Genomic DNA, 27,783 nt, shown 5'->3' with positions numbered 1-27,783 from the left:
TCTGAGTGAGAATCCTAAGTGGGGAGAGTCCTCCTGCTGCTGTTGCACTCAAATTCTCCTTGGGGACTTCCCAGTGGAAGGTGGCACTTGGCTGGCTGCAGTGAAAAGAGGATGCTGGGCTAAATGAGCATTTGACCTGTAATGTGCAGGCTGGCACAGTAGAACAGGAAAAGGGTATCAAGGGAGTAATTAATCTGTGCTAAGGGAGCTGGAGCAGTGTTGTCCCTTTGCAAGGCAGTCCTGCAGAGAGAAAGAGGGGCAAGAGAAAGATGCAAACAGGCGCGTGCACACGCCCATACACCACACACTTCCCAGGAATAACCTCTGCAAAAACACCAGGCTGAGCCAGGCTAGCTTTGCTTCTTCCAGGACTTGTCAAAGCCGGAGAAGAGCCTCCTTGCTCGCCCTGTCAGTCCCAGTCTCGCGTTTGCCTAACGCCCGTAAGGGAGCCGAGGGGGGAATCCACCAGTTACAGAAAATGATTTACAGGAACGCCCAGGCTCTCCATTTCAGCGGTCTCATGTGGACCATAAAAATATATTAGAAAGGAATAATCTTTATCTGGACTGGAGCTGCGAGCAGAACCGCTTGTCCAGCGGAGAGCAGCAGCGAGCTGAAATCTCGCTGCTGCTGCTGCTCATGGGCAGCCAGGCCGGACAGGAATCCTGGGAAGGGTTTATGGACGCCTCGGATCAGGACACGCCACCATTCCCTTCTCCAAACAACGCGCCTGTCAGATGCTCAGAGTCAGCCCGCGAGCGCCGTCACCGCCTCCTGGCTAGGCGAGCAGGACTTAACAAGCCCCGCGGAAGGAAAGCCTCCTCCGTGCAAGGAGCCTCTTCCGAAGTGACGCGTGAACTCGGGTCTCTGGCTTCCCTTCTCAACTTATGGGCCGTGCAACCTGCCTCGGCCCGGAGGAGAGTAGCGGTCAAGAGCGGGAGCGCTGAGCAGGGGTGGGGCACGTCCAAATGCCACTTCCGACGCAGCATGGCCAGAGCATTGCTCACGGAATATCCGGCCCAAGGATCAGATAGGCGCATCACACAAAGGTGACATCGCTAATTCCGTCACACAAACACACACAGAGCACCCAGGCCAGGTAGGCCACTGCTGTTCCCAAGGGGGAAACTGGGGCAGAGAGGAAGCCACGTGTCCCGACCCAACCAGCGAATCGAAAGGCAGAAGCTGGGCGCTTTGGGACCAGCTGTACCCCATTCTAGAGGCAAACGGCTCTGAACTCCCTCACTGCGTCCGGCTTCGGAGGCGGAGGCGGCTGGCTGTCTTTGAGCCTCCATCTCCGTAGGCACCTCTTGGGACCGGGCTAGCCGAGAAAGCTCCGGTAGACCCTTCCCAGAAGGTCAGGGGCTCTCTGGGTGGGCTCCCGGAGCTAGTAGCTGCCGGGCCCGCTGCTTCGTCCCCGCCCCAGCAGACAGCCCTCGCCGCGTCCATCCTCCGTCCATCCATCCCTCCCTCCCTCCCTCGTCCCGCCCCGCCCCGCCGCCGCCCCGCCTCCTGCTCAGCACCCAGCACAAACTTTCGCCGGGGACTCCCTCGCTCGGAAGCAGCAGCAGCAGGAGCGGGAGCAGCAGGAGCAGCAGCAGCCTCGGCTGGGCAGACGCGGGGCCCGCCCGGGCGGCTGTGCCATGCGGGGCTCCCCCCGAGCAGAGGCGGCGGCTGGGGGGCCGGGGGCCGGCAGGAGCAGCAGCAGGAGCAGCGGCGGCGGGCCGTGCGGCCGGGGGGGCGGCGGCCGGCGGGCGGCTGACAGGATGCGGCCGGGGCTGGGCACGGGCAGGCGGCATGGCCCCCCCGCCTAAGGGCCCCCCCGCCCGCAAGCTGCTCTGCATGTGCAGCCTCTCGCTCTGCCTCACCTACGCCTGCTACAGCCTCATGGGCGGCCCCGGCGCCCTCCCCTCGTCCCCGCTCGCCCCGCAGGGCTCCCCGCTCAGCCCCTCTGCCGCCGACACCGCTCCGCCGCGCAACGGGAGCCCCGCGTGGCTACGTACCCCTTCGCCGCCCTCTGTCTCCGAGGCCACCGAGCCCAGCCGCGCCTGGACCGAGACAGACCCACCCTCAGCCAGCAGCCCCAGCAGCGCCCCGGACCGGGACCTCGGTGTTGGCGGCGACAGCAGCAGTAGCAGCGCCAGCGTTGCTGCCGCCGCGGGCTCCGAAGCTGCCGCCGCCGCTGCCACCGCCACGCCGGACTACGGGGAGAAGCGGCTGCCGCAGGCGCTCATTATCGGCGTGAAGAAAGGGGGCACCCGCGCCCTGCTGGAGGCGCTCCGAGCGCACCCCGACGTCCGCGCCGTGGGCACCGAACCCCACTTCTTCGACCGCAACTACGATAAGGGCCTCGACTGGTACAGGTGAGCAGCGCGCGGGCGCGGGAAGGGGGCACTCGCCGGGTAAAGGCGCCCAGAGGTTGCGCTGGCACCGAGGAAGAGCGAGCATGGGGGTCCACCTCACTCAGTATTGTCCACACGGGCTGGCGGCGGCTCTCCGGTGATCCAGACAGGGTCCGTTTTGCAGCCTGATCCGGAGATGCTGCCGCGGATTGAAACGGGGCCTTTCTGCTCTGGCACGAAGTAATGGCTAGGACTTTCCGGCGGCCGGCCTTGAGCCTCCTGGTGGTGGCCAGAAAGCGGGGCTGTCCATGTCGCCGAAAGGACCCTAGGCCAGGGCGATTGGAGCTTGCCCCCTTCGGAACCAAGCTTAGCCCTCGGTGGGTGACGGGCTCCGTCCCTCCGGGACAGGAATCTGACCTCCGAGGGTTCGATTTCTCCTTGGGGCAGTTCACCTTCGCGAGTGGCGAGTGCCGCCACGTGTTGCCCTACACCCTTGGCATGGGAATCCCAAGGGAGAAAGTTCGTTCTCTCCCGGCGCTTTAGGGCAGCCTCTCGCCTCCACTTGCTTAGACGTGCCACCCTGCAAGCCAGGAACCTAGGCTGGGAAAAGACCACCTCCCCGAGAGGCTTGGTGATGTGGTCTGAGATTCGCTCCCGCCGCGGAAGGGTGTCAAAGCAACCGAGGCGCGGAGCTTGTTTGCGCAGCGCTGTTCATGGTCCTGAAAGCCGCCCCGTTGTGGAGAAGGGACCAGCAATGGTTGGGAGAGCCGAAGGCGAGTGCAAAGCTTGTGACGGGCCAAAAGACCGGAGCGACTCTCCCTGCCCATGAGCCGCAGGTGGCTCCTTGCTTGACAAAACGCAGTTAGGGAGTCAGGAGTCCTTGTAGTGCCACAGGGGAGCTCAGCTCAGCTCAGCTCTCCTCCTGAGAGCCGCTTGCGCGTGTCCCTTTCATTTTAAGAAGATTGTCCAGCTATTCAAAGCTGTTCACAATATTTCGGAGATGTCCCCAAACAAAGTCATGCTGCGTTCCACCCTCCCACTCACCCCTGTTCCAAGAGCAGCAAAGTCCTAGACCTGGTCGAATTTGGGGTTGGAAAGCGGCCCCGTGGCCCTGTGGAATTGAGGGGAACCCCTGAAAACTCAATCCTGATCCCCTGGGATAAGAACTTTGTGTTGAAACGCTCTGAGTATTACCATCACCACCGGGGTTTGCAGTAAAATGCTGCCCAATGTGCGCTCTCCAAAACGGGCTCTTCTCAATCCCTTCCTGGGGCAGAAAGCAGAAATTCCTCAAGGCAGGCTGAGGGCAGAGTTATGAGCTCCGTGCGAGGTGTCGCCCTGTCGAGCAGGGACTCTACGCCTCTAGGCAAGTTTTCTGAGGGAGATTTGAAGGCTTCAGCAGCCCCTCAGGTTTCTGTGCCTGAGCGCTAAGCCTGCCTTGTTCAGGTGCCGAGGAGTCCGAGGAGAACCGGGTTGCTGATGGGAAAGGAGATCCCCGCAGCCACTTGCCTGCGCTGTAAAGGTGAGAGGAGCGGGCAGGAGCAGGGATGGGGACCCTCTCGGATGGGGCGTCCTCAAACAGCCAAGGCTTCATTTTATTGAGCGCCTCCCTCATGTGTTTTTGCTGAAGTGTAAATTATTCTTATCACCTTTAGTTCGTTAGTCTCTTGTTACGCACAAAGGTCTCCATGTGACTCGCAACATATTTGAAAGCTTAAATAAAAAGGCACTATAAAACTTAACGCAAAGCGCATGCAGTTCATTAAGAAATATAATGAATAGATGGGCTGGAAGGGGCAGTGCGAGGCAGCCAGTTTGTTGCGGGCGGGGGCCACAGAGGCGGCTTTGCTCTGGGGCCTTCCTGCTTTGCGAGTACCAGAAATGGGGGGGGGGGCGCCTGGGGGGCTCGCTCGGCGATAGCTTCCTTCTCATGAAAAGAGGTAGTAGACCGATTATGGTGCCAGAACAGCAGCAGCAATTGCAGCTGGGGGTGCGTGCGTGGGAATGCCCCAGAGGGGTCCAGGGCACCCAGACCCACCGCGGGTGCAGCTGTGCCTGAGCTCCCGCTTCTCTTGGGCAACTTCCTCTGGGGCATCCGAGAACAGGAGCAATTGGTGGGTGCCCCGGAAGAAGCGTTACAGTGACACGATGCTCCCGTTGGTGTTTCCAGGAGGGTTTTCTCCCGGCCTTAGATGTAAAGGGGAGGCTCGTGTCTTTCTGTCGGGCGTGCGCGAATCTCTTCGGAATGGTAGTTTGCAACTCCGGCCCCCAGACCCCTTCCACCGATCTGCTGCACAGAAGGACCCTTTGCTCTCCTTGCGCAACGGAGTGGATGGAGGAGCCACAAGCTGCCTGATCGGCTCTGCAGCCGGCCCCTCCTCTTCCTCCTCCCCTCCCCCATCCCCGCCTGGGCAACGAGAACACCAAGCTTCCTCCAGGCTGTTGATCCCACATTCTCTGTCATTTGCTCTGTGTGTGGCTAATCCGGTTCAGTTCAGAGCCAATTATAATTGGGCGTCTCCGAGTCTAAGATATCTGATTGTGTCTGTATGGCTTTGCTTGCACGTTGCAGAGAAATCAATGGAGTCCCTTTCTCGGCAGGCAATGCTTTTCCAAGGGTTGTGGGAGCCTTGGGCTTGCTGTGCCAAAGTGTCATGCCTGGGCCAGGGATTTAAGCTGGGGTGCCACCCATGCATATTAACAGGCTGCTTCTTAGTGTATGTGATAAAGCAGAACTGGCTGTATCCTCTAATAATTCTCTCCTCACCACCCGCCACCCTCCTTGTCACCAGACAACCTGCTTAGAAGGTTGTTACACTGAGTAAGGTTGTTGCAAGAAAGTGTTGCCCCATGGTAGACGTCACAGGGTCCCTCACCCCACCCCATTTCACCCCAATGAAAGGACAGGCAAAGGCACACACCATCCAAATGATGGCACAAATACATTTACTTGGTTAATTTGAAAAAGGAGGTAAATGTTAGCTCTTTCTTTCACATTTGCGCAGCCTATAATATCACAAAACAGCTTTTCAAGATGCACAACCTTTTAATTCAAAGCTAGTTAAATGTGTAAGGCCTGTTATTCTGATGCAAACTTGCAACAGATTCCTTTCAAGCTACTGCTTTTTCAGTTTTTTTAATTACTAATCCTAAAGTTACCTGTCAGGTTATGTCAGTCTAAGGACATGTGAGCAATGGATCAACCTTACTTGCAGGTGGGTGGGCTACACCACTGACTCATGGCTAAGCTGAGACAGACACATTTCAATGGGTCTACTCTGAATAGGACTTAGTTGGCTACAACGCTTCCCGTCTAGAGTGTTTTGTTACTCAAAATCATCTCAAGGTGTTTGTGTGCTACCAGCTTGCATATTGAGCACCCCAAGAATAGTGAGGTTGGCTGCGGCAATCAGCTTTGGTGTCTGTTCCAGTGGCCTGTTTTCATGCATTTGCTTTACCCACAGCTCAGATTTTGGTGAGGAGGGGAAAGTGTGCATGGTAGGAGTCACTTGAGGTTGCTTCCAGGTGGAGAACATGAATTAGGAGAGGATGGTTGCAATAGGCAGAGGGGGAATGACTCAAGAGCAGAATAAAAGACAATCAGTTCAGCTGCCTACACAACTCTCTGTTTTGGAGGCCCAAGTGCTTGCTGACTGATGACAGTCCTGAGTTATCTGCACAGAAGGCTGTGCTGTGTGATGGTTCCTTTTGCCTCATGGTTGATACCACCCAATAGAGCAGAGCAGCTTCGTGAATGAAAGCTCTGCACACGTAGCAGCAGAGTCCATCCTGATACTTTGGGTATGTTGGGCTCCACACTGTCTCTACAGGAAGGAATTGGCTACTTCTGATAGACACTGGTGACATAATGCTCTCCGATGTGGGCATGTTCTGTGGCATCTTCTTTCTGGTAAGAGATTAATTATTTGTTTTGCAGAAATCCCTAGTATTTGGGGGTGTTCACCTGCACTTAAATTACATCCTTGTGGTATGAGGACAACAAAAATAAAAATATATTTTGCTTGCCTTTATGGTGACCAAGAAACTTCTGCTGTGAGGCCAGAAAGACACACTCTTCACCATCTCCTACTCAGGGGTCAGAAAATCTCACTGCCCTTTCTACAGCTTATAATCATCACTCTCATTGAGATGCCTATTTGGACATATGGACTTCTTATATTAATTTATTTGTTTAAATTAGAACAGATGGGAAGTTCTTCTTGTTAATGTAAGCTGGCTTTTTTTTTTTTAAAAAAAAATCCTTTTACCCTTTCTGTTTGCTATATCAGCAACAACTACAGAAGTTCATCATACAAAACTGGGCAAGTGCCACCCCTGCCTGGCACAAGGACATCTCTTTCCTCCAAGCCTTCAGTCTTAAAGAATAACCCTGTGCGATCTGAAAGCTTGCTTCAACCAGTCCTTAGTCCCTGAAATGCTGCTTCGCAGACTCTGTGTGCTTGGCTCACTGAATGACTCTCTCATTCATTGACTGGATAATTTACTTTGAATATAGTCATAAACATAGAAATGCAGTGGGTGCAGTTGCGAAATGGAGTCCATTTTCTGCAAGCCCCCTTTGATGGGTTGGGCTGCAGGACAGACTTGGAAGCCTTTGGGCTCTCAGCAGCCAGGAGAGCTGGCATCCGCAACGCCTGCTCCTTCCTGTTAACATTGGAGAGATTTTGAAAGCTTCTGGACTGGGGCAGTGTGTTTTTCTTCCTGCCTGGTGATATAAACCATTCCAACCCCTTGGCAGTTCCTGCGTTTTGGCGGATGCTTCTTGTGCGTCTGGAGGGGGAAGGTGTGTTCTATATCCGCTCGCTTCTTATATCTTTGGGAAGGGCTATTGATTTTCTTGGCTCCTGCTGAGTGCTATTCCGTATCACTGGGGGGGGGGCTTTCAGGTGCATCGTGGATCTGTTGCGCTGAGCATGTCTTGAGCTGTGGAGAAAAACAAACTGCCCCAAAGATCCATGGAAACACATGTGCATCCCTGCTCTTACTTATTACCTTTTGATCCCACCTTTTTTCTTCAAGGTGATGCTAGGGTGGGGCTCCTTTCAGTGAGGTCTCCTCATCTAAGGACCAACTCATCTTTGGGTCCAAGAGAGAAGCAGGAGGTGGAGGTTGTAAGCATAATGCAACTTAAGATACACTGTTTCAGTCTAAACAGCAAGTCTGTAGAGACAGGTGACAGGTTAAAGGTACAGTGGTACCTCGGGTTAAGTACTTAATTCGTTCCGGAAGTCCGTTCTTAACCTGAAACTGTTCTTAACCTGAAGCACCACTTTAGCTAATGGAGCCTCCCGCTGCCGCTGCACCACTGCCACACGATTTCTGTTCTCATCCTGAAGCAAAGTTCTTAACCTGAGGTACTATTTCTGGGTTAGCGGAGTCTGTAACCTGAAGCGTATTTAACCCGAGGTACCACTGTACAAGGATATTCTGGGAATGTGGAGGTCCCTCGCTTTATCTGTCTTAACCCCATGCCATGCCCTCTTCTGAAAGCTGAGTTGCAACCAAACTTCCAACCTATTGGCCATGACCTTGCCAGGGCCCATGCTTTGAAGAACACCGGCTGTAGGGGAAGGTTGTTCCCCTTGTGCCTTGCTTATGAATGGGCAACCAGACACAATGCCAACAGATGATGATGATTAAAGTTTCTCTACCACCTTTCATCTGAAGACCACGGGGTAGTTTGCAATATAAAAAGACAAAGAATACATAACATAATAGCAAACAAAAACAATAATCCCAGTTTAAAAGGTCATAGATTGTTTAATTAGCCAAAGGTCTGGGAGAAGAGGAATGCTTTTGCCTGGCACTGACATATATGTAACAAAGGTGCCTGTTGAGTCTTACAAGGAAGAGCGTTCCACAAGTGGGGAGCCACTGCAGTAAAGGCCCATTCTCGTGTTGCCACCCTCCAGACCTCTCATGGAGGGGGCACACAAAGAAGGGCCTCAGATTATCTCAGCAGGATCCTAGTCAGTTCATTTGGAGAGGGGTGGTCCTTGAGGTATTGCAGCCCTGAGCTATTTAAGACTTTACAGGTCAGAACCAGCACTTTGAATTAGGCCCTGAAACTAATTGGCAGCCAGTGCAGTTGGGCCAGAATTGCCCCTGTCCCCTACGTGGAGCCAGAGGTTTTTGACTACAACACTCATCAGCCCCAGCCAGCTGGCCCTGGCTGCCTTAATTTCTGAGTTAGATAATCTTAGGGCTTATTCGTTGTCCCAGTATGGCACATGTCATGCCAAAGACACTTATGGGCAGTGACCAAGGTTTTGGGACTGCAGTAGAGATAGCTCAATGAGTTCCTAACTGGCCAAAAGAAGCTTCACCCAATTGGAAATCTGAAATTTCACATGTGGGCTGAGCTGCATGTCCAATTTGGCTTTCCTGCTCCCTTTTTTGCGACTGTGAGAGGAACCTTGAGTGTGTAGCAGGCACCCATTTTCACACCCCTTGCACCTCCTACTCCATCATTCATAGGCTCCCACAGGAGGAAGGGCAGAATTGTTGTTGTTTAGTCGTGTCCGACTCTTCGTGACCCCATGGACCAGAGCACACCAGGCACTTCTGTCTTCCACTGCCTCCTGCAGTTTAGTCAAACTCATGCTGGTAGCTTCGAGAACACTGTCCAACCATCTCATCCTCCATCATCCCCTTCTCCTTGTGCCCTCCGTCTTTCCCAAAATCAGGGTCTTTTCCAGGAAGTCTTCTCTTCTCATGAGGTGGCCAAAGTATTGGAGTCTCGGCTTCAGGATTTGTCCTTCCAGTGAGCACTCAGGGCTGATTTCCTTAAGAATGGATAGGTTTGGTCTTCTTGTAGTCCATGGGACTCTCAAGAGTCTCCTCCAGCACCATAATCCAAAAGCATCAATTCTTCGGCGATTAGCCTTCTTTATGGTCCAGCTCTCACTTCCATACATCACTACTGGGAAAACCATAGTTTTAACTATACGGACCTTTGTTGGCAAGGTGATGTCTCTGATTTTTAAGATGCTAGGTTTGTCATTGCTTTTCTTCCAAAAGGGCGGAATAGTCATGCACTAAATAAAAAGACTATTCTCTGGTTTAGGCAACAGGAAAGTCAGTAGTGGGTGCAGTTAGGTGAATTAACAGGTCTATAGATATGCAAAAAGCAGGGCCCCTCCCATGCCCTTTGCCTGCTTCAGAAAGAGCAGCATTCACTGCTCCCTGGAAACAACCAAATGACTTGCTTCCTAGAAGAACTGGAGGCGAAGGCCTTGAAGGCTCCAAGTGAGAGCTGTGGCGGCGGCACACGGCAGCACAAATTGGTGACACCTTGTATGGAGGGAGGACTGAATCTCCTGCGTTGCTCTGTAGCTTTCTTCCTTCCTCTTGTTGTCATGGGGACCTTCCCCCTTTTTTCCCTGAGTTATTATACTGTGCACTTCAGCAGAAATTTTATTGCTTTTGGGGCTGGTGGGGCTCATGTGGGACATTTTTCACTGCTCATGGTGCAGTGGTAATTTCTTTCAAATGATTTTTGCTTGAAGTGGTTTCAATGAATTGAGAAGGGTATGAGTATGAATGAACGGCTAAGCTTTTAGCACCGAATCCAGCGGAGGGACACACACCATCAAACTTCCTCGAGCATTCACTGTGGATATTATAATTTTGCTGGCACTACATAAATAGGCAGCGGGCCACCGTAATTTAAAATCTTCTTTGAAATCTGCTTTTCTATCCTCTTTGTAATGTATTGCATGGAGTCCCCAATGACCCCCAAAGTTTCATTGGCAATTTATTCCTGCTATCCAAAGTTTTAACCTTCATCCTGTTATCCAAGCCCTTTCCGCCTGCTGCTGTAAAGATTAGGCTGTAAGGAGCTGGGGACTTGCCTCTTGCCTTAGATCTTCAAGGAGTGGGCAAGGGGGCTGTAGTGCAGCCCTCCAGGCCCTCTCTGTAGCCTTGTAGACTTTTCCCAGACCGTGTCCAATCCCTGGTCCTGCTCCACATGCTCCTCCAGTGTCCCTGCCTGGCTGGAATGTGTCCTTGGATTGTCACAATCCTGCTTGCCTGGGTAGAGAGATGTACACTTAAGGGAGCTCTGTGCCCTGCATGGATGAACTGCAGCTACAGTATAGTCACACCTGTTACCCTGCCAACACTGGCATGTGGCCCCTGGATCATGCCCATGAGGAAATTTGGCCCTCAGGTTGAAAGAGATTTCCCAACCCACTGAAAGGAGGTGCCGGAGGATGGTGCCACCTGGGGACCTCCCCTACTGGTGGGTCCCATAGTCCATGGCCTCTGCCTCATTCCAGCCATGCAGGAGACAGGCTGGCCCTTTTGCCTGCTGCAAATCTTTAGCATTATGTGCCAATGGGGTACCTGCAGCCCTTTCCACATAAAGATTTGAGACACCTGCTTCCGTCCCACTCCACACCCCATGAGAGCTACTGAGGTCTGGTGGATGCAGAGGTAGGCTTTGATCTGGGAGACTTGAACCCCTCTACCCATTCTTGGCCATTGCCCCTCGAAGATCAGTCTATCTATCATTCTCCTAGCCTCTGTTCCTCATCTGCAAAATGGGAATAATTTAGAGCTATGCATGATCTTGCATATTTCCCATGCAGGTCTAAAACCACTGCTGTGGAATGAGGAAATCAGTGGAGAGAAGGTTCTGCCCCCTTAGCCACTTCTGGTCACCCTACTGGAAGCAGCTTTCCTTCATCTAAGTGAGCCAGTGTGTGGTAGTGAGAGCTGTCACCCAAAACACCTGGAAGAAGTAAATGCCTCTGAATACCCATTGCTGGGAATTGCAGATGGGGAGAGTGCTTTCCATTTGTGGGATTCCTAGAAGAGACATCTGTTTGACCACTGTAAGGACAGAATGCTGGACATATGAGGAACAGCTAAGGGAGTTGGGAATGTTTAACCTGGAGAAGGCAATATGATACCCGTCTTCAAATATCTGAAGGGCCTTCACATGGAAGATGGGGCAAGCTTGTTTTCTGCTAGTAGGACCCAAACTAATGGCAAGAAAGGTCATTCTGACTAAACCTTAGAAAGAACTTTATGATGGTCAGAGCTGTTCACCAGTGGAGTCGACTCCCTTGAAAGGTGTGGACTCTCCTTCCTAGAGTCCTGTCTAGTCAAGTTGTGTGGGATCAATTCCAATCTGTTACCCCTGAGGATGTGGATAGGCTGCTTGGACGAGTGAAACCAACCACTTGTCTCCTTGATCCTTGCCCATCCTGGCTTATAAAAGCTAGCTGGGAAGGACTGGGCGATGGGCTTCGTGGGGTGGTGAATGCTTCCCTCTGTGAGGGAGCCTTCCCAGACCCGCTGAAAGAGGCGGTTATTAAACCGCTTCTTAAAAAAACATCTTTAGATGCGGCCACTATAGCCAACTATCTCCCAGTCTCAAATCTTCCATTCTTGGGCAAGGTGATTGAGCGAGTGGTTGCTGAACAACTCCAGGCATGCCTGGAAGAAGCGGACCATTTGGATCCCTTCCAGTCAGGATTCAGGCCTCATCATGGGACTGAAACTGCCTTGGTCACACTGGTTGATGATCTCCGGCGGGCTAGGGACAAAGGTGAGAGCTGTTTTCTAGTTCTGCTGGATCTCTCAGCAGCGTTTGATACCATCGACCATAACATCCTTCTGGACCATCTTGAGGGGCTGGGAGCTGGGGGCACTGTTATACAGTGGTTCCGCTCCTTCCTCCTGGGCCGTGTTCAGAAAGTGGGGGGGGGATGAGTGTTCAGACCCCTGGGCCCTCACTTGTGGGGTGCCTCAGGGTTCTGTCCTCTCCCCCATGCTTTTCAACATCTACATGAAGCTGCTGGGAGAGATCATCAGGGGGTTTGGACTGGGTGTTCATCAGTATGTGGATGACACCCAGCTCTACCTCTCCTTTAAATCAGAACCAGTGAAGGCTGTGAAAGTCCTGTGTGAGTGCCTGGAGGTGGCTGGAGGATGGATGGCAGCTAACAGATTGAGGTTGAATCCTGACAAGACAGAAGTACTGTTTTGGGGGGACAGGAGGCGGGCAGGTGTGGAGGATTCCCTGGTCCTGAATGGGGTAACTGTGCCCCTGAAGAACCAGGTGCGCAGCCTGGGAGTCATTTTGGACTCATAGCTGTCCATGGAGGCACAGGTCAAATCTGTGTCCAGGGCAGCTGTTTACCAGCTCCATCTGGTACGCAGGCTGAGACCCTATCTGCCTGCGGACTGCCTTGCCAGAGTGGTGCATGCTCTGGTTATCTCCCGCTTGGATTACTGCAATGCGCTCTACGTGGGGCCACCTTTGAAGGTGACCCGAAAACTACAACTAATCCAGAACGCGGCAGCTAGATTGGTGACTGGGAGCGGCCGCAGAGACCACATAACACCGGTCTTGAAAGACCTACATTGGCTCCCAGTACGTTTCCGAGCACAATTCAAAGTGTTGGTGCTGACCTTTAAAGCCCTAAACGGCCTTGGTCCAGTATATCTGAAGGAGCGTCTCCACCCCCATCATTCTGCCCGGACACCGAGGTCCAGCTCAGAGGGCCTTCTGGCAGTTCCCTCACTGCGAGAGGCCAAGTTACAGGGAACCAGGCAGAGGGCCTTCTCAGTAGTGGTGCCTCCCCTGTGGAACACCCTCCCACCAGATGTCAAAGAGAACAACTACCAGGCTTTTAGAAGACATCTGAATGCAGCCCTGTTTCGGGAAGCTTTTAATGTTTGATCCATTATAGTATTTTAATATTCTTCTGGAAGCCGCCCAGAGTGGCTGGGGAGGCCCAGCCAGATGGGCGGGGTATAAATAATAAATTATTATTATTATTATTATTATTATTATTATTATTATTATTAGAGGTTTGTCAAGAGAGGTTGGGTGGCCATCAGTCAGATATAGTTTAGCTGTGATTCCTGCATTGCTGGGGATTGAACAAGATGGCTCCTGGGGTCTCTTCCAACTCTCCCATAGAATCATACAGTTCTATGATTCTATGATGTTGCTGGGATCCTCCTGCGCACCTTTCCTCTTGGCTTCTGTCAGGCACCAGAAGGCTGTCATGCTGCAGCAGGCTTTGCAAAACCTTCTGCACCTCTCGAGGAATCTGAGCTCCTGGGGACAAACCTGCCCATTGCAGACCCTTCTCCTTCCCACAGTCTTCATCCTGGGAACTCTTCATTTCAATCTTGTTCCATGCTTAACGCTGCTGTTTTCTTTCAATGTAATTTATCTCAAAAGTGGTAGAAAGAACCCCCTTCCTTTTTTTTAAAAAAGGAAAACTCTTTTGAAAGATGGAGACAGAATTTGTAGTTATATAAAAAGAATTGGCTATTTCTGTAAATCTTCCATTTTCCCCTTTCCTTAGAACCAGTTTGGTAAATGTTGTCTCTCTCTCCTCCCTCCGTCATGTCAGATTTTACATCCTGCAAGCATCAAAGTATGGATCATAAACCCCTCAGCTCTTTATGACTTCAGCATTACAATCGCCAGGCACATTTTATGCAAATGAAGGTATTTACCTCCACAAGCTCTCCCATGAAGTGTGCCAGCTTCTCTGAAGAATTTATTTTGCTACATAAACAGGAGAAGAGTGTACCTAAAATTCATTGTAGGCGTTAAAGCCATGTGTGCCTTCAAGGCTGTGGTGCATGTGCAGTTTTGAGGGGAGGGGGCTGAGAGGTGAGCAGCAAAGGCACCCACAAAGTCAAGCCAGACAAAGAGAGTTGGAATCCCACTAGATAAGGGGTGGGGGACCCTTTAAAGCCCAAGGGCCACATTCTCTTCTGAGCAACATTCTGAGGGCCACATGCCAGTGATGGGTGGGGCCCAAGGCAAAAGTGGGTGAAGCAACAGATGTAAATTTTACCTTTGTACAGGAGGCTAGTTTCTTCACACATACCCTCTCTGTCCTTCATACAGGCAAGCACGAGGCAAGGCCAGAGCCCAATTTGGCACATTTCAGCCTGGCAAAACACTCAAGGGGGATGTTAAGCAAGGGCAGTGAGGGGTGTGGCCTGGCAAAAGAGGGGGTGGCTAGGAGAGGGGTGGTGGTCCCAAGGACCAGATAGAGACCAACATTTGGCCCTCAGGCCTGAGGCTCCCACCTCTGCACCTGACCATCCTTCCCCAACTAGGCTATGCTGGCTGGGTCTGATGGGAGTTGTAGTCCTAAATATATGGAGGGTACCATGTGCAGAAAGGGATATAAATGGCATCATCTTCTCTGTTGGTCAAGATACTCAACTGAGTAAGATAGCATAAAGTCTACATGCTTGGGTAATATATAACCCTCTTCCATGTCTGGAGTTCTACCTCCGCCACCAACAAAAAGTGTGGGCTCATGTGTGTTTTTGTGTGCATTCTTCAGGGAAAGAGCTGACTGAAGGGTGTGTGGTCATATGGAAGTGGTGTGCAGGGTGTGTTTTGTGATGAGGATGGAAGAGCTAACAACTGGTCCATTTAAGTAAGCAGTGAATCTGCTAATGGGTTAGGGCTGGTGGTCTCCAGCACCTAGGCACAGTGTTGACCCTTCATCATGCCCCTGGCATGCAAAGTCATAGAACAGAGGAGAGAGATCTGTTTGCCGAGATCAGGGAGGCCCCTTCCAGGAAGAAAATAGTCCCTGCCTCAATCCCAGCTTCCTAAAGAGGCCCCACAGTTCCACCTGTCTGCCTGGTGCAACCTCCTCCTTGGGGAGTCCACCAGTCCTTCCATGGAAGAGTTTGGTGTGTCCCTCCAGCTCCATTTAAGCTGTGTAAGCTCTCCCCCCCCCAAAAAAAGGGCTGGTAGCTTCCAGATGGTTCTCTGGCTCTCCTGGAGGAGGTTTCTGATTGACGATGGGCTGTTCCCTCAAAGGATACAGCCAGGCATCGATCCTGCCCTATTTTGCATGCAAAGTCAGCTCTCTCCCCTTTTGGCTAATTTCCCGACTATTTATTTGAACTAAATGAATCCAAGCCTCATTCAGGACCTCTCAGCACGTACGTTTAACACGCCTCAGCCACTTATTTTCATTAGGTGTTTTACCGGGTGCCTTAGGGTGTGCTGTTGGCTGAAGGGGCCTACAGGAAAGGACCCAGACCAGGGAAGAAGGATACAAGGTATAGGATTGGGTCACCAAACAGGGCCATGGCTTTCCAATCCATTTTGAGAAAGGATTGATATCAGGCTAAAGGCTTCAGCCCAACAGTGTAGATGTGGGAGGCTCACTTGGGCTGAGAGTGTCTTCATCTCACAAGCCCAGGCAAGCCCCATTCTGGCACTAACCCAGAGAACAGTTGCCGTAACTGCTGTGCAGATCCTTGCTGCCACCCACAAGGGAAGTGCCCTGCCTGAATTGCACCCTGCTTCCAGGCTCAATAGTTTTAGGTGAGTGAGTCAGAAATGCTACAAGGAAATCTCTGTCCCTATCCATCCTTAATCTAGGGAAGCCTCTGCTACTCTTTTGGACGTCTTGGTGTGTTTGCCATCACTTTTTCCTTCCTATTCCTTTCTTATGGAGCATCCCTCTGATTTGATGCTTGCTATTTCAAGAGGGTGTCTTTCCCATGCAGAGTGAGAAAAATCCCACTGCACTCAATCCAATCCCACTGAATTGAACAGATTCCTGGTTGGTCTTCCAGGAACCACCTGCTTCTTCTAGAATTACTATTACTACTACTACATTTACATCCCACATTTCATCCAACAAAGTGGTGTACATACTTATCTCCCCTCTATTTTATCCTCACAACAACCCTGTGAAGTAGGTTAGGTTGAGAGGCTGTAACTGGCCCACGATCCCCCACTGACCACCACACTGGCTCTCTCTCATACTTAAGAGCGACTGGATTTGTAGGTGCTTTGGGTGATATCATCAACCGCCTTGAATGCTCCTTTCCGTGCTGGCTGCTGGTCCGTTTCTGGGTATGTGAGAAGTCTAGAGGAAGGTAGTGATGGAGTTGCCACCACTTCCTCCTCTTATGTCTGTGCTATTAGAGAGTCATGCACCCCCACCATTTTTTTAAAGTAAAATGAAATTGGCTTTTGCTAAAATTGGGGCTCTCTGTCTGTCCTGCTGCTCCCTGCATAGGTATGATGATGTCACACAAGAAGTGCCCCTTCCAGAAGAAATAGAGTTGTCAGCTTGTGAAATCCACTTTGCTGGAGCTGTTTGAAAGTGGAGTCAAGAAACCCAGGAAGCCTTGGCAGGTCTAAGGGCTGGTCCAAGGTTGAATTCTAGTGTCTATGGTACCTTTTGCATTGGGTTCCATCTCCAAATCTGTGTCTGGCCTAGTACAGCCTTCTCCAACCTGCTGTCCTCCATGTGTTTTGAACTACAACTCCCATCAGCCCCCAGCCACCATGGGTGTGTTCCCAACCACCAGACCATCTTATGGCCAGGCTAGCTGGGACTGATGGGAATTGTAGTCCAAAATATCTGGAAGGCGCTAAGCTGAGGAAGGATGACCTAATACAACTTTTAAAACAATAAGATCAAGCAAATCTCTATAAACAAACAAAGGGCCCAGAGCACTCTGTCCTAAAGTGGTTAACGATTTGTTTTCCTATTTGCATAAGATCACAGGAGCCAATTTGTCTTGTCACTATTATCTTGGAGACTGATGTGTTAATTACTAGGACTGCACCAAATATTCTCTTGTGTTTGACTGGAACTAGTGCAGGGTAGGGGGAAGAAGTTTTCCTGAAAAGGCCTTGAATCTGGTTAATCAAACCTTCATTGATGCTTTTTGCTGCTGGTGTTGCTTTCATGTTCTCAGGAATAGTCACTTGGCTGATCCCAGCCAATTGGGGATCACACCATGAAAGGGCCGATGTCATGAGGGTATGTAGCCAATCAGCTTTATGCTACATTATGACTTCACTGAGAGAGGAGCATAAGTGAAGAGGCAGGCGTGCTCACTGCAACTGCAGGTAAATGGCTGGAAGAGAAGGACTGTTATTATTTCTGTTTACATGACTGTATTTTGAGAACATTCTCAGCAATTTCAGCCCAGTGCCATTACTAATGCATTGCTGCCTTGCTCTGAAAATTTGGCATTTCTGAAAACTTGTCACAGTGTCAGTTTGCTTGGTTGTCAAAGAAAGCTTTTGTACCAGTCTTCTCTTTCTTTGTCAGATGTACAGTGGGAAAATGTATGCTGGTTTGTGTGTGCATGCATGAACACACAGCCATGATAATTCCCAGCAGTTGCCTTTGGATGGAAGCGGGGAGAGGGGGGGGGGGTCTGTGGAGCTGTGCAGTGCCTGAACTTCATCAGCCAGCCCCTTTGCGGATGAAAAGGGGCATGTCTGATGCTATGGGCACCCTCTGCGCACACCTAGATGAAGAGGAGCCAAGGTTCCTTACTCAGCTCAAAATCCTCTGGAAGTCTGAACAAATCAAAGCGCCAGAGAGGAGTGCCTGGAGCCACGACTTCGTTGGCAAAGCAGCACCTCCGGCCACAGAGCTGGAAGATCCAGCGAGTCACGCAGCTCATTCCTATGCAAAAAGGGTTTTTATCTCTCTAAATGCTATTCGGCATCATTACTCATTGCAGGGAGGTGATGGCTGGCCTTGTTTAATGGGCTGAACTTTGCAACCTGAGCTGAAAGCTTATTTGTGCAGACTTGGGCCTGATGCTTTATTGCTCCTAAATTGTACAGATGATGTTAGAGCAAATGTTGTTAGGCTCTCCATTAAGGTTTGTTAAAGTTTCATACCAAGGGCTGCTTTGCACTCTTTTTGGTTCACAGAAGTAGGTCTCACATCATCGCTGGGTGCGCGCTGACGTGAGCTGAACTGTCCCTGGGGTCTCGGCAGCAATTCCAGAGCTGAAGCATCACTTTTAAAAAGCAGTGATATCATGTCTGGATGAGGAGCCCTGGGCCTGGGTACCAACGCTGGCCCTCTAAGCCTTCCTATCTGGCCCCCAGGCAGTGTTAGAAACTCAGAGATATAAGCTAGGCACCAAATGGCTCCATAAACCAAGGTTACAGTAGCCAAAACAGAATGTCTAGTTGTCATTTTGGGGCAAGACAGCTCTAAATTCTTGTTTCTTAGATGATGGGTTAATAGTATTAGATTATTAGTTAAACATCTGGCTAGTTCAGATGACATATTTGAGCTAGGTTAAGAACTTTGAGAACTGAAAGAAGAAAAGTCACTTCATCCAGGGACAGTCCACATATATACTGGCCTATTCTGACCTCTTTTTCTTAATGGTGACACAGACTGAGGGGTGTCACACCTCCCATCACTGGCCAGGCACCCCAGTTATAGCATGGCATCTTTTCTTGTCAGCATCTGCCCTGGTGAGCTATTAGCCATGGTGATTGGGCTCTGCCTTCACAGTTGGAGGTAGCATTGCTTCTGAATACCAGTTGCTGGAAATCACAGGAGAGGAGAGGGCTCTGGTGCTTGAATCCTGCTTGCAGGTTTCCCATCTGTTTGGCCACTGTGAGAACAGGATGTTGGACTAGATGAGCTATTGGCCTGATCCAGCAGGCTTATCTTACAATCTTATGTTCCACTGCCAATGTAAAAACGTATTTCTTTACCCTGGCATTTGTTCATTACCGCCTGCTGTTCTGCTTCATATATTTTCTGATCTGTATTTATTTATATTGCTACGTTGGCAATAAGTTGCTGTTTTGTTTTGTTTTCTCATGTCCCAGCATGGAGCAGTGGGACAGAGATGCTTTCCAATCAGTAAAATAGAATAATACAAGCCTCTGAAGGCAGGAGCCATGAAGACTCTGGGATGGGGAATGGGTGTGTAGCATTGGTTATGGGTGATCTCCCAAGATGCACTTGCAAGCACAGCATGGGCAAGTTCAGAAGTGTGGCACAATACTTTTTAAAGGGAGGAGGGAGAGAATCTGTTCTTTCCTGTGCTGGTTTGGTTCCCCTTGGCTAAAACATGTGGAGGGTTTGATAGATGGGATGTGAAATACCCGTGCTGCAGAGGGTTGGCCTAGATGATCCCTGGGGTTCCTTCTTAGTGCTATGATTCTGTGAAATGCTTGTGTGAGCCCAGTCATGGTGTGCTATCAGGAAGCCTTTTGCCTGGGTGCTGGAAGGCAAAGAAGTGAGGATGGGGGCTGGACTGAACGCCACTGGTCCCTTGTGTGCCATAATGGCTGTGCTGGCCTGGCTGCCCCTCACTCTCCTAGGTAGTCACCCTGTTCCTGCAAGGCTCCTGATCCCTCCTTGCATTCAAAGATTCCTCAATGCAGGCAACGCTCTTCTGCCACTCCGACCTCCTGGAGCACCAATTCCTCTTTGTTAACATGTGTGAGCCCCCGTGCGTGTTTATTGCTTGACTCTTCGGCATTTAATGAATAACCTCGGTGTTACATTAATGCAGGTTTTTGTGTTGTAATTAATATTTGTGTTGCCATTGGAAATGGTGGTGAGTCAGGGAAGAGCCAGGGCAAGTTTAATTGAATTGCGTGCAGTGCTGAAAGGATGGAGCCATTAAACGCTCAGCTGCAGAATGATGGGGTCGGCTGGATTCCTCCACCCACCAGGTCAGCCTCAGGTAGAGTTGGCAGGAAGTAATTTTGCCAGGTGCTAAAATCTTGGTGGTCTCCAGACCCCAGGTGTGAAGTCCTAGAGCACCCAGGGACAGGCCCCTTTTTATTTCCCTGCCCACCAGCAAATGAAGAGGGGAGTTTGGTCACAAAAGGCCAAAAGCAGAGGCTCAGTGCTCCCTCTGGGGCAGGGTTGGGAAAACCTTCCCAACCCAAGGGCCACATTTCCTTCTGGGCAAGCTTCCAAGGGCCACATTCCAGTGGTGGGCAGTGTCAGATAAAAAAGTGGGTGGAGTTTTAGAGCTATTCTTAATGAAATTTGCCATATTCTACATTTCCGACATGGGTTGCCATACGTCCGGATTTCCCCAGGCAATTCAGCTCCAAGACACTGTTTTCAATGACCAAATCCTGGCTATGTCTGGGAAATTCTGGATGTATGGCGACCCTAGTTTACACACCTATCAACACCCACACACCCATTTCTAGCCTCGATCCAGGGAAGCAAGAGGCTTCACTGAAATTCGTGGGCAGCATTCCAGCCTGGCAAAAACACTCAAGCAGGGTGCAAAACAGGGCCAATGAAAGATGGGGCCTGGGGAGAGTTCCAAGGGCCAGGCAGAGAGGTCTGGAAGGTTGCATTCAGCCCCTGGGTTCGCCACCTTTGCTCTAGGGCAGACATGGATTTGCTAGGCAATTTCTTTAAGGACCTGAGTAGGCCCGTCAGTACCAATCTGTATATAATATAACCCCTGTCTTGGTCACTTACAGTAAGTAATAATCCTTGCCAGGCAACCATGATGGGTTTGGGAACGATCTGTGGACTGACTTGCAGGGATGCGGTCAGCGCTGTGGTCTAAACCAATGAGCCTCTTGGGCTTGCTGGTCAAAAGGTTGGCAGTTCATGTGATGGGGTGAGTTCCCGTTGCTCTGTCCCAGCTTCTGCCAACCTAGCAGTTCAAAAGCATACCAGTGCAAGTAGATAAATAGGTACCACTGCAGCGGGAAGGTAAACAGCATTTCTGTGCATTTTGTCACAGTCCTCCATGCGCCAGTAGCAGTTTAGTCATGCTGGCCATATGACCCCGAAAGCTGTCACTGACTCCTTCGGCCTGAAAAGCAAGAAGAGCGCTGCACCTCATAGTCGCATTTGACTGGACTTAACCATCCAGGGGTCCCTTACTTTACCTTACCTTACCTTACCTTACCTTACCTTACCTTACCTTACCTTATGGATTGACATATAAGCACTACCATTAGCTGCATGAGACCAAAGGTCTGCCTACGCTGAGATGAAAGCCAAGAGTTGAAGAGGCTAAAAAAAGAAAGAAAAGAGAGTTGGGATCCATTTGGATGAAGAGAACTGTCCAGGCTGCAAAAACAGTCACTCTCCAAGCCTGTATGTAAACAGCTCAGTTGGTGGAGCATGAGATTCTTAATCTCAGGGTTGTGGGTTCAAACCCTACCTCGGGCAAAAGATTCCTGCATTGCAGGAAGTTGGACAAGATGACCATCTTGGTCCCTTCCAACTCTACAATTTTGTGATGCTGTTGAGGTAAGAATTCACTTCTAAGGACTCTCTTAAGCTGTTGTTGCTGCCTGCCTGCAATGCCACTGCCCACTGGAGCCTCATCCAGCCCCTGGCAAGCCATGCCACTGACTCTTCTGTAGACCTGCTTTCCTCTTTGTGGCTCAGCTGTGACCCAGTTCAGGTTCTGTTTCCAAAAGTCTCCAGTCAGGCACCTTTGAAAATACACAGGCATGGCACAGTGCAGGTGGTCTTTCCCCTTCATTTGAGCACAGCTTCTGGGGTTTCAGAGGCAGCTCTTCTTTTCTATCAGACTGTCACAAAATGCCCAAGCTCTTGTGGACAGCTAAAACATTTTGTGGCAAAATCCGTGGCATGTCGCGGGAAGTCCTTGTTCTTCCTTCCTCTTCTCCATGGTGAGTTATGGTGGCTCGGCCAAAGGAAGTTGGGCAGTGTGGCTCTGCTCTTGGGATCTATGTTCTTGTGGCTCCCTCATGGAGCTTCTGAATTGTCCCATTTGAGTGGGTGAATCCTGGCCTCATGCTGGCGCCCCCTGTGCAGCAGTGCCGGCCCACCCATGAGGCAGGGTGAAGTGACTGCCTCAGGCAGCAGGATTCACAGGGACAGCAGATCCTGAAGTAGATATATTTTTTCTTCCCTGACGGCGAGTGGGCACCATTTTGTGGTTTGCCTCAGGTGCCAAAATGCCCTGTGCCAGCCCAGCTGTGCAGGTCTCTCACCTGTTGCTGCTCACCTCACTTTCCAAGGAGTTCCTAAGACCTAGGCATTCTGTGGGCAGAAGGAGGGTCACCATAGCTCAGTGGGTATAGCATCCACTTCACATGCATTGAGGTTCAAACCCCAATGGCACCTCCAGGCAGGACTGGGAGAGATCCCAGTGTCTGAAACCTTTGAGTGCCATTGCTGCCAGTCTGTGTAGACAATACTGAGGTAGGGTCTCAGGCAGAAGTGTCTTTCAGCCTGAACTGGAGATACCATCAGGGATTGAACTTGGGACCTTCTGTATGCAACACTGATGTTCTACCACTGATCTATGGCCTTTCCACATCTCTGAGTCAAGGGCATGAACTCCCTGCAGCTTGGCATCGCTGTGCCGGTGGGAAAGGGCTCCCCCCACCATTGCACATTCCTCTTAACAGTGCCTTAGTTGTGACAGACTTGCTTCCTCTGCGGATTCGGCATGGTTCGCCTCTGGCAACATTCCCATTTATGAAGATGTTTTGCCGATGAATATTCAGGACCCACTTTGCCCCTCCCTCCCCCGGCACTGTTGCTCCCTCCATATATGTGCCATCCTCATTCCTCACCCCCACCCCCATCTTCTCTCTTCTTCCTCTTCTTCTTAAACTGCGGATTCAATTAGTTCTATTTGCTGCTTTAGTAATAAAACAATTCCCTCTGTGGCATTAAAATGAGCTTCTCTCATTATTTCATTTGGCTCCACGTTACACTTTTTTAAAAGTGGGGAAAGGAGGCCCTGAGGTGGAGGCAGCTTGCAGGCTTCTCCACCAGTGCTTAATAGGAGAAGAAGGAGGGAGAGCCAATAAAGGTGTGTAGCAGGAGAGTTAAATACGGGAGAAGGGTCTTGGACAAAGAAGTACTCTCTGCTCCGATGCATGCCATAAATCAACAAAAAATATTTTTGCTAATTAAACAAAAGAGTTATGAAGAGCGCTATATGAATACTTAAGTAAATATCATTACTATCCTCTCTTGGATCTCCCACAGACTTTGAAGACAAAGCTATGAGACTTCCTGAGAGCAGGTCAGGAATGCTCCACAAGCCCACTGGGCATTGCCAGCCAAATGCACTCTTGCTATTCCTGTTCTTCTCTCCTTCCAAACCTGTCGCTTGGACCCAAGCCAGTGAAGGCACATTGGTGAGACTAATCTTGAAATAGCACAAAGTCGGCCAACCATAGGCTTCTACAGTGGTACCTCAGGTTACAGACACTTCAGGTTACAGACTCCGCTAACCCAGAAATAGTACCTTGGGTTAAGAACTTTACCTCAGGATGAGAACCGAAATCGTGCACTGGTGGCGCAGCTGCAGCAGGAGGCCCCCATTAGCTAAAGTGGTACCTCAGGTTAAGAACAGTTTCAGGTTAAGAACGGACCACCAGAACGAATTAAGTTCTTAACCCAAGATACCACTGTATTTCAAGATACTGTATTTTCTCAAATGGTTTTTAGGTAAAGCAAGTGAGAGGAATAGGCATGATAGAATTGTCAAGTTGGAAGGGACTCCAAGGGTCATGTAGTCCAACCCCCTGCAATGCTGGAATCACAACTAAAGCAGCCATGACAGACGGCTATTTAACCTCTGCTTGAAAACCTCCAAGGAGAGTCCACAACCTCCCAAGGGGCCCGGTCCACTGCTGAACGGCTCTTACTGCTGAGAAGGCTCTTGGCTCCAGAGAACCGACTCTTCAAGATGGATTGAACAGGAGTACCCTCTGGGAAGTGCCATCTTTGCCCAAGGGGGAGAAAGCAGCCAGTGTGTGCAGGGGTGGGTAGCTTGAGGGCGCCCCCCCCATCCTTCCTCCTTCAAAGCACACCTAAGCCTGCATGCCCTCTGGGAGTCTTGCAAGACCTTTCCATTTGGGCTAGTGCAAGCCATGGGAGGACGGGGGATTTTATTATCCAGCACAACTCAAGGATTGATTCAGGATTTGTGTGCCTGTTTTTGCTTCGCTGTTACAGGACACAAAACTTTGGCATGAGTAAGGCTATAAACGCTAATGGGTATATAAAATAACTCGAACTGTTTCCACCCCAGCCAGTCAAGAGCTGCGGTTTTAAGAACAAGAGCCTGAGCTCACTTTTTTCCTCCACCCTCCAGATCCCCTTTTTCTCGTGTGCCTTTTAGACTCCAAGCCTGAAGATGGGGACTGTCTTACTCCAGATCTTAGTAAGCAGTTTTGAGCTCCTTTATAAGTGTGTGGTGGTAGTGTGCTATATGTGGTAATGTGGGGGTGCAGTTGTGTCCCTTCAGGTGATGCCGGACTGTTGCACCAGTAAGCCCTTCCCACTGGCTCTGTTGACTTTGGGGGGCTGATGCGAGTTTTAATTCAAGAGCCCCTGAAGAGCCACAGTGGGGGGGGCACTCCTGCTCTAAGCAAACAATATTCCAGTGTGTGGGCCCTGGAGGCTGCTGCCCCACCCCCCAAAAAGAGTCCAGCTCAGCACAGCTGTGGAGGGTGCCCTAAAATAAACATGAACATTATTTTTCTAACTAGCCAATATTCTGTGTACACTCCTTATATTGAAAGAACACACACACACACTCCTCAAAAATGAATCCTGGGAACTGTAGCTTACTCCTCAGAGAGCTATAGTTTGTAGGGATATGAATAAATGCTAGGAGAGGACATATTTATCAGATATTATCCTTCCTTGCTCACGTTTGTGAGTTCAGCAGAGTGCGGCTTGAAAGGGAAGCGTAGGTAGGCTAGTTTTAGCCTTTTTGTTTAAGTAATCCAGGATGCTTTAAGGCAGACTGGTTTCTCCCAATATCTCCCGCTTTTCTCCCCCTTTAAACAATAATCACACAAACAGTATTGTAAGAGGTAAAAATAACATTTGCTCACTTAGAATATTTGTAACAGATACAGCAGCTTTGTTTAAGCAGGCTTAACATGGCAATTCAGTTCCAAAGACATCCTTTAGTCTCGTTTAAAATGGTGTCTGAGCATCGGAGCTGAGACACAGCAGATGTTCCTCACATTTCTGGCTTGGTGATGAGTTGAAGATGAAGAGAAGAAAGAGAGTGTTTGCCCAGGCAGGTATGGGAATATATATAGCTGCACTATCCCACTGTCAGGGCACAGGAAACCTCTGAGAGATTCAGCTCCTATCATGTGCCTATCTAGCATGAATCATTGGTTTTGGCTGCATTTTAAAATGCGCTCCTAGCACCCCTAACAAACTATGACTCCCAGGAGTCTTGGGGGGAGCACTTTAAATGTATGATGTGCATGCAGCCTTACGCATGAGGTCGCAGCACCCTTTCCTTCATGCCGCTGATGGGCTCCACCCTGCAAGGCACAAGCAAAACTTCCCCAGGCAAATTGAAGACCAATAGCGAGAAGTCATTGCGGTGTGTGTGCGATTTGGGGCAGAGAAACAGCTGGCTGGAAAAGGGCACCTTCTAAATGTTCTAAATGTCTTTCTCTAGAGACTGCTTTTAGCCACCAGACCTCTGAGATGTGGATTTGCATGTAGGCGTTTTCCCCTGAGACTGCAAGTGCTTTGAGTGCTCAGAGCAGGGAACTGAGCTAAACCTACAACTCAACTTCAGCCAATTATTTTTTAAGCAACTGCAGTTGGGTGAGGGAGAGTTGTTTATCTTAGCTATTGGAGGTGAATGTCTTGCAGAACCTCCAGAAAAACAGGTCCAGCCTTTGACTCTCCAGGGCCCCAGGGACTCTCTGCTGTGAGGTAGCCCCCCCCAGCAGAGTATCTCTCGGGACTTTGTTCTGTTGTTTTCATATTTAGCTTGATCAAAAAGTATTGTCTGAAGCGGCTAAGAACTTGATTCGGAACATTTGGGTACATTTCAATCCAGGTCTAGTTACGGATGGGAAACTGCCTTGGTCACCTGGGCTGTAGGCTTATACTGTAGAATGGATGCTGCCCTGATGGTTCCCTTGGACCTGTCACATGGTAGAAGGAGCAAGCTCATTTTCTGCTGGTCTAGAGGGTATGGCCCAAACCAATGGATTCACATTATAAGAAAGGAGATTCTGACTAAGCTTTAGGAAGAACTTCCTGACAGTAAGAGCTGTTTGACAGTGAAACAGACTCCCTCAGAAGGTGGCAGGCTCTCCTTCATTGGAGCTTTTCGAGCAGTGATTGGATGGCCACCTGTCAAGGATTCTTTAGCTGTGGTCCCTACATTGCAGGGGGTCAGATGACCCTCAATGTACTTTCCAGCTCTACAGTTCTATGATTCTGTGGCCTCTCAGTGGCATTCTGTACTATCTGCCATGTTGCTGTTCTGGACCACGTGGACACGTTTTTATTAGGAGGTGGATGAGGCTGAGGTGGCCCTTCCTGGAGGGGCCATCTCAGAAGGTGGCATTGATATGGGTTTTTATCGGATAATTCTCAACTGGAAAATCGCAAATTAGCTTAATTTATGTGTTCGTGATCTTTACGAAGCTAATCACTGTCGGGGTGCTGTGTTGTAATAATGCAAATTAGCCTAATTCATGCATGTGATCTTTAGGAAGCCAATCAATGTTGGGTTGTGTATGTGTGCATGTAGTAATAATGAATTAATTAAGTTTAATTTATTTTAGTTTATTATGGGAATTAAAAAGAATCCAAAGGGGTGTCAGCAAATTAAGGTGTGTGTGAACGGGAGGTGTTCTGTTTATGAAATCCTTGAATCTACACTACAATGAAATTTATTTTAATTCATCATGAACATTAGAAAACAAAGTGTTGGTTTGTAATGTAGACAGTCTTGGGAAAGGCAACCTTGAGTTGTTACCCTCTGCATGAGAAAGGGAGGGGAGGAAGTGTCATTTAATGCACACATCTCTTTGGCGCCACTTGCTTTCGTCATATGTCTCCAGTAGGGTTTGCAGCAAGACAATGTGATTTCACAAAGGGCCACATGACTTCCATCCAGGCTAGGGAATAATGCCCATCCCCCCTCCTCACCTTCTCCTTGGGTTTAATGGCATTGCAAGGCCAATGAAAGGTCTTTTCCCGCCAGCCATTAACAGCCTTTCCTTTTCCACTTACCATTTTAGGAGATCTGTGGCATCAGCAGGCACCGAACAGCTTTAGGCAACCCATAAATAATTCCTGTTTCGCACTGTGCTACATAACTGTGCTGATTGGGACTGATGGGAGTTGTAGTCCAAAATGACCACACTGGGTGGGGGCTCATGGGAGTTGTAGTCCAAAGCATCTGGAGGGAATCATGTTTGTGAAGGCTACTTTACAATTTAAAAGAGGAGTTTGGGACTCATCCACACTTCCACTTGTCTTGTGCCTAGAAAGCATGGGTCCAAGCCATTTTGCAGCTGGAAAATATCACTGGAAACCCAATTGCTGATTGGTCCAATTCAACAATAAACCTCAAATTTGGTGGGGGAAGTGGTAGGGCAAATGGAGGTGTGAACGAGTCCTTGGTCGAAACTGATAGTGGGCTCATCCATTTATTTTATTTAAAGGCTTCCCCCTCACACCTGCATTGCTTGCCCAAGAGGAATCTCCTGCCCCAAAGCTGCAAGTGACCCTGTCAGGGAAAAGCTTCAGGTCCCCAAGCATCTGATGCTTCATAGCAAAGGATAAGACGTTGGGTGATCCAATAGACTGACCCCCGTATTTTTCACATCTAGATAGGAAAGCAGTTTCACATTGCATTGTTCTGCTAG

General features: G+C 49.9%; 1 protein-coding gene across 1 annotated transcript in view; it reads left to right on the top strand.

Annotated features, from left to right (window-relative positions):
• The first annotated feature begins 1,735 nt into the window (after positions 1–1,735).
• Positions 1,736–27,783, top strand: part of LOC309518841 (heparan sulfate glucosamine 3-O-sulfotransferase 4-like) — a 95,143-nt gene continuing 69,095 nt past the window's right edge. Inside the window, exon 1 of the mRNA XM_082199377.1 lies at positions 1,736–2,363. Within this exon, the coding sequence (XP_082055503.1) occupies positions 1,798–2,363 (566 nt within the window). The 5' untranslated portion in view covers positions 1,736–1,797. The remainder of the gene's footprint in view (positions 2,364–27,783) is intronic.

The sequence above is a fragment of the Podarcis vaucheri genome, assembly GCF_965113315.1.
Source record: "Podarcis vaucheri genome assembly, chromosome: 14".
Taxonomy (NCBI): Eukaryota; Metazoa; Chordata; class Lepidosauria; order Squamata; family Lacertidae; genus Podarcis; species Podarcis vaucheri.
Note: the sequence above shows the minus strand (reverse complement) of the source record. Positions and strands in the feature narration are given on the sequence as shown.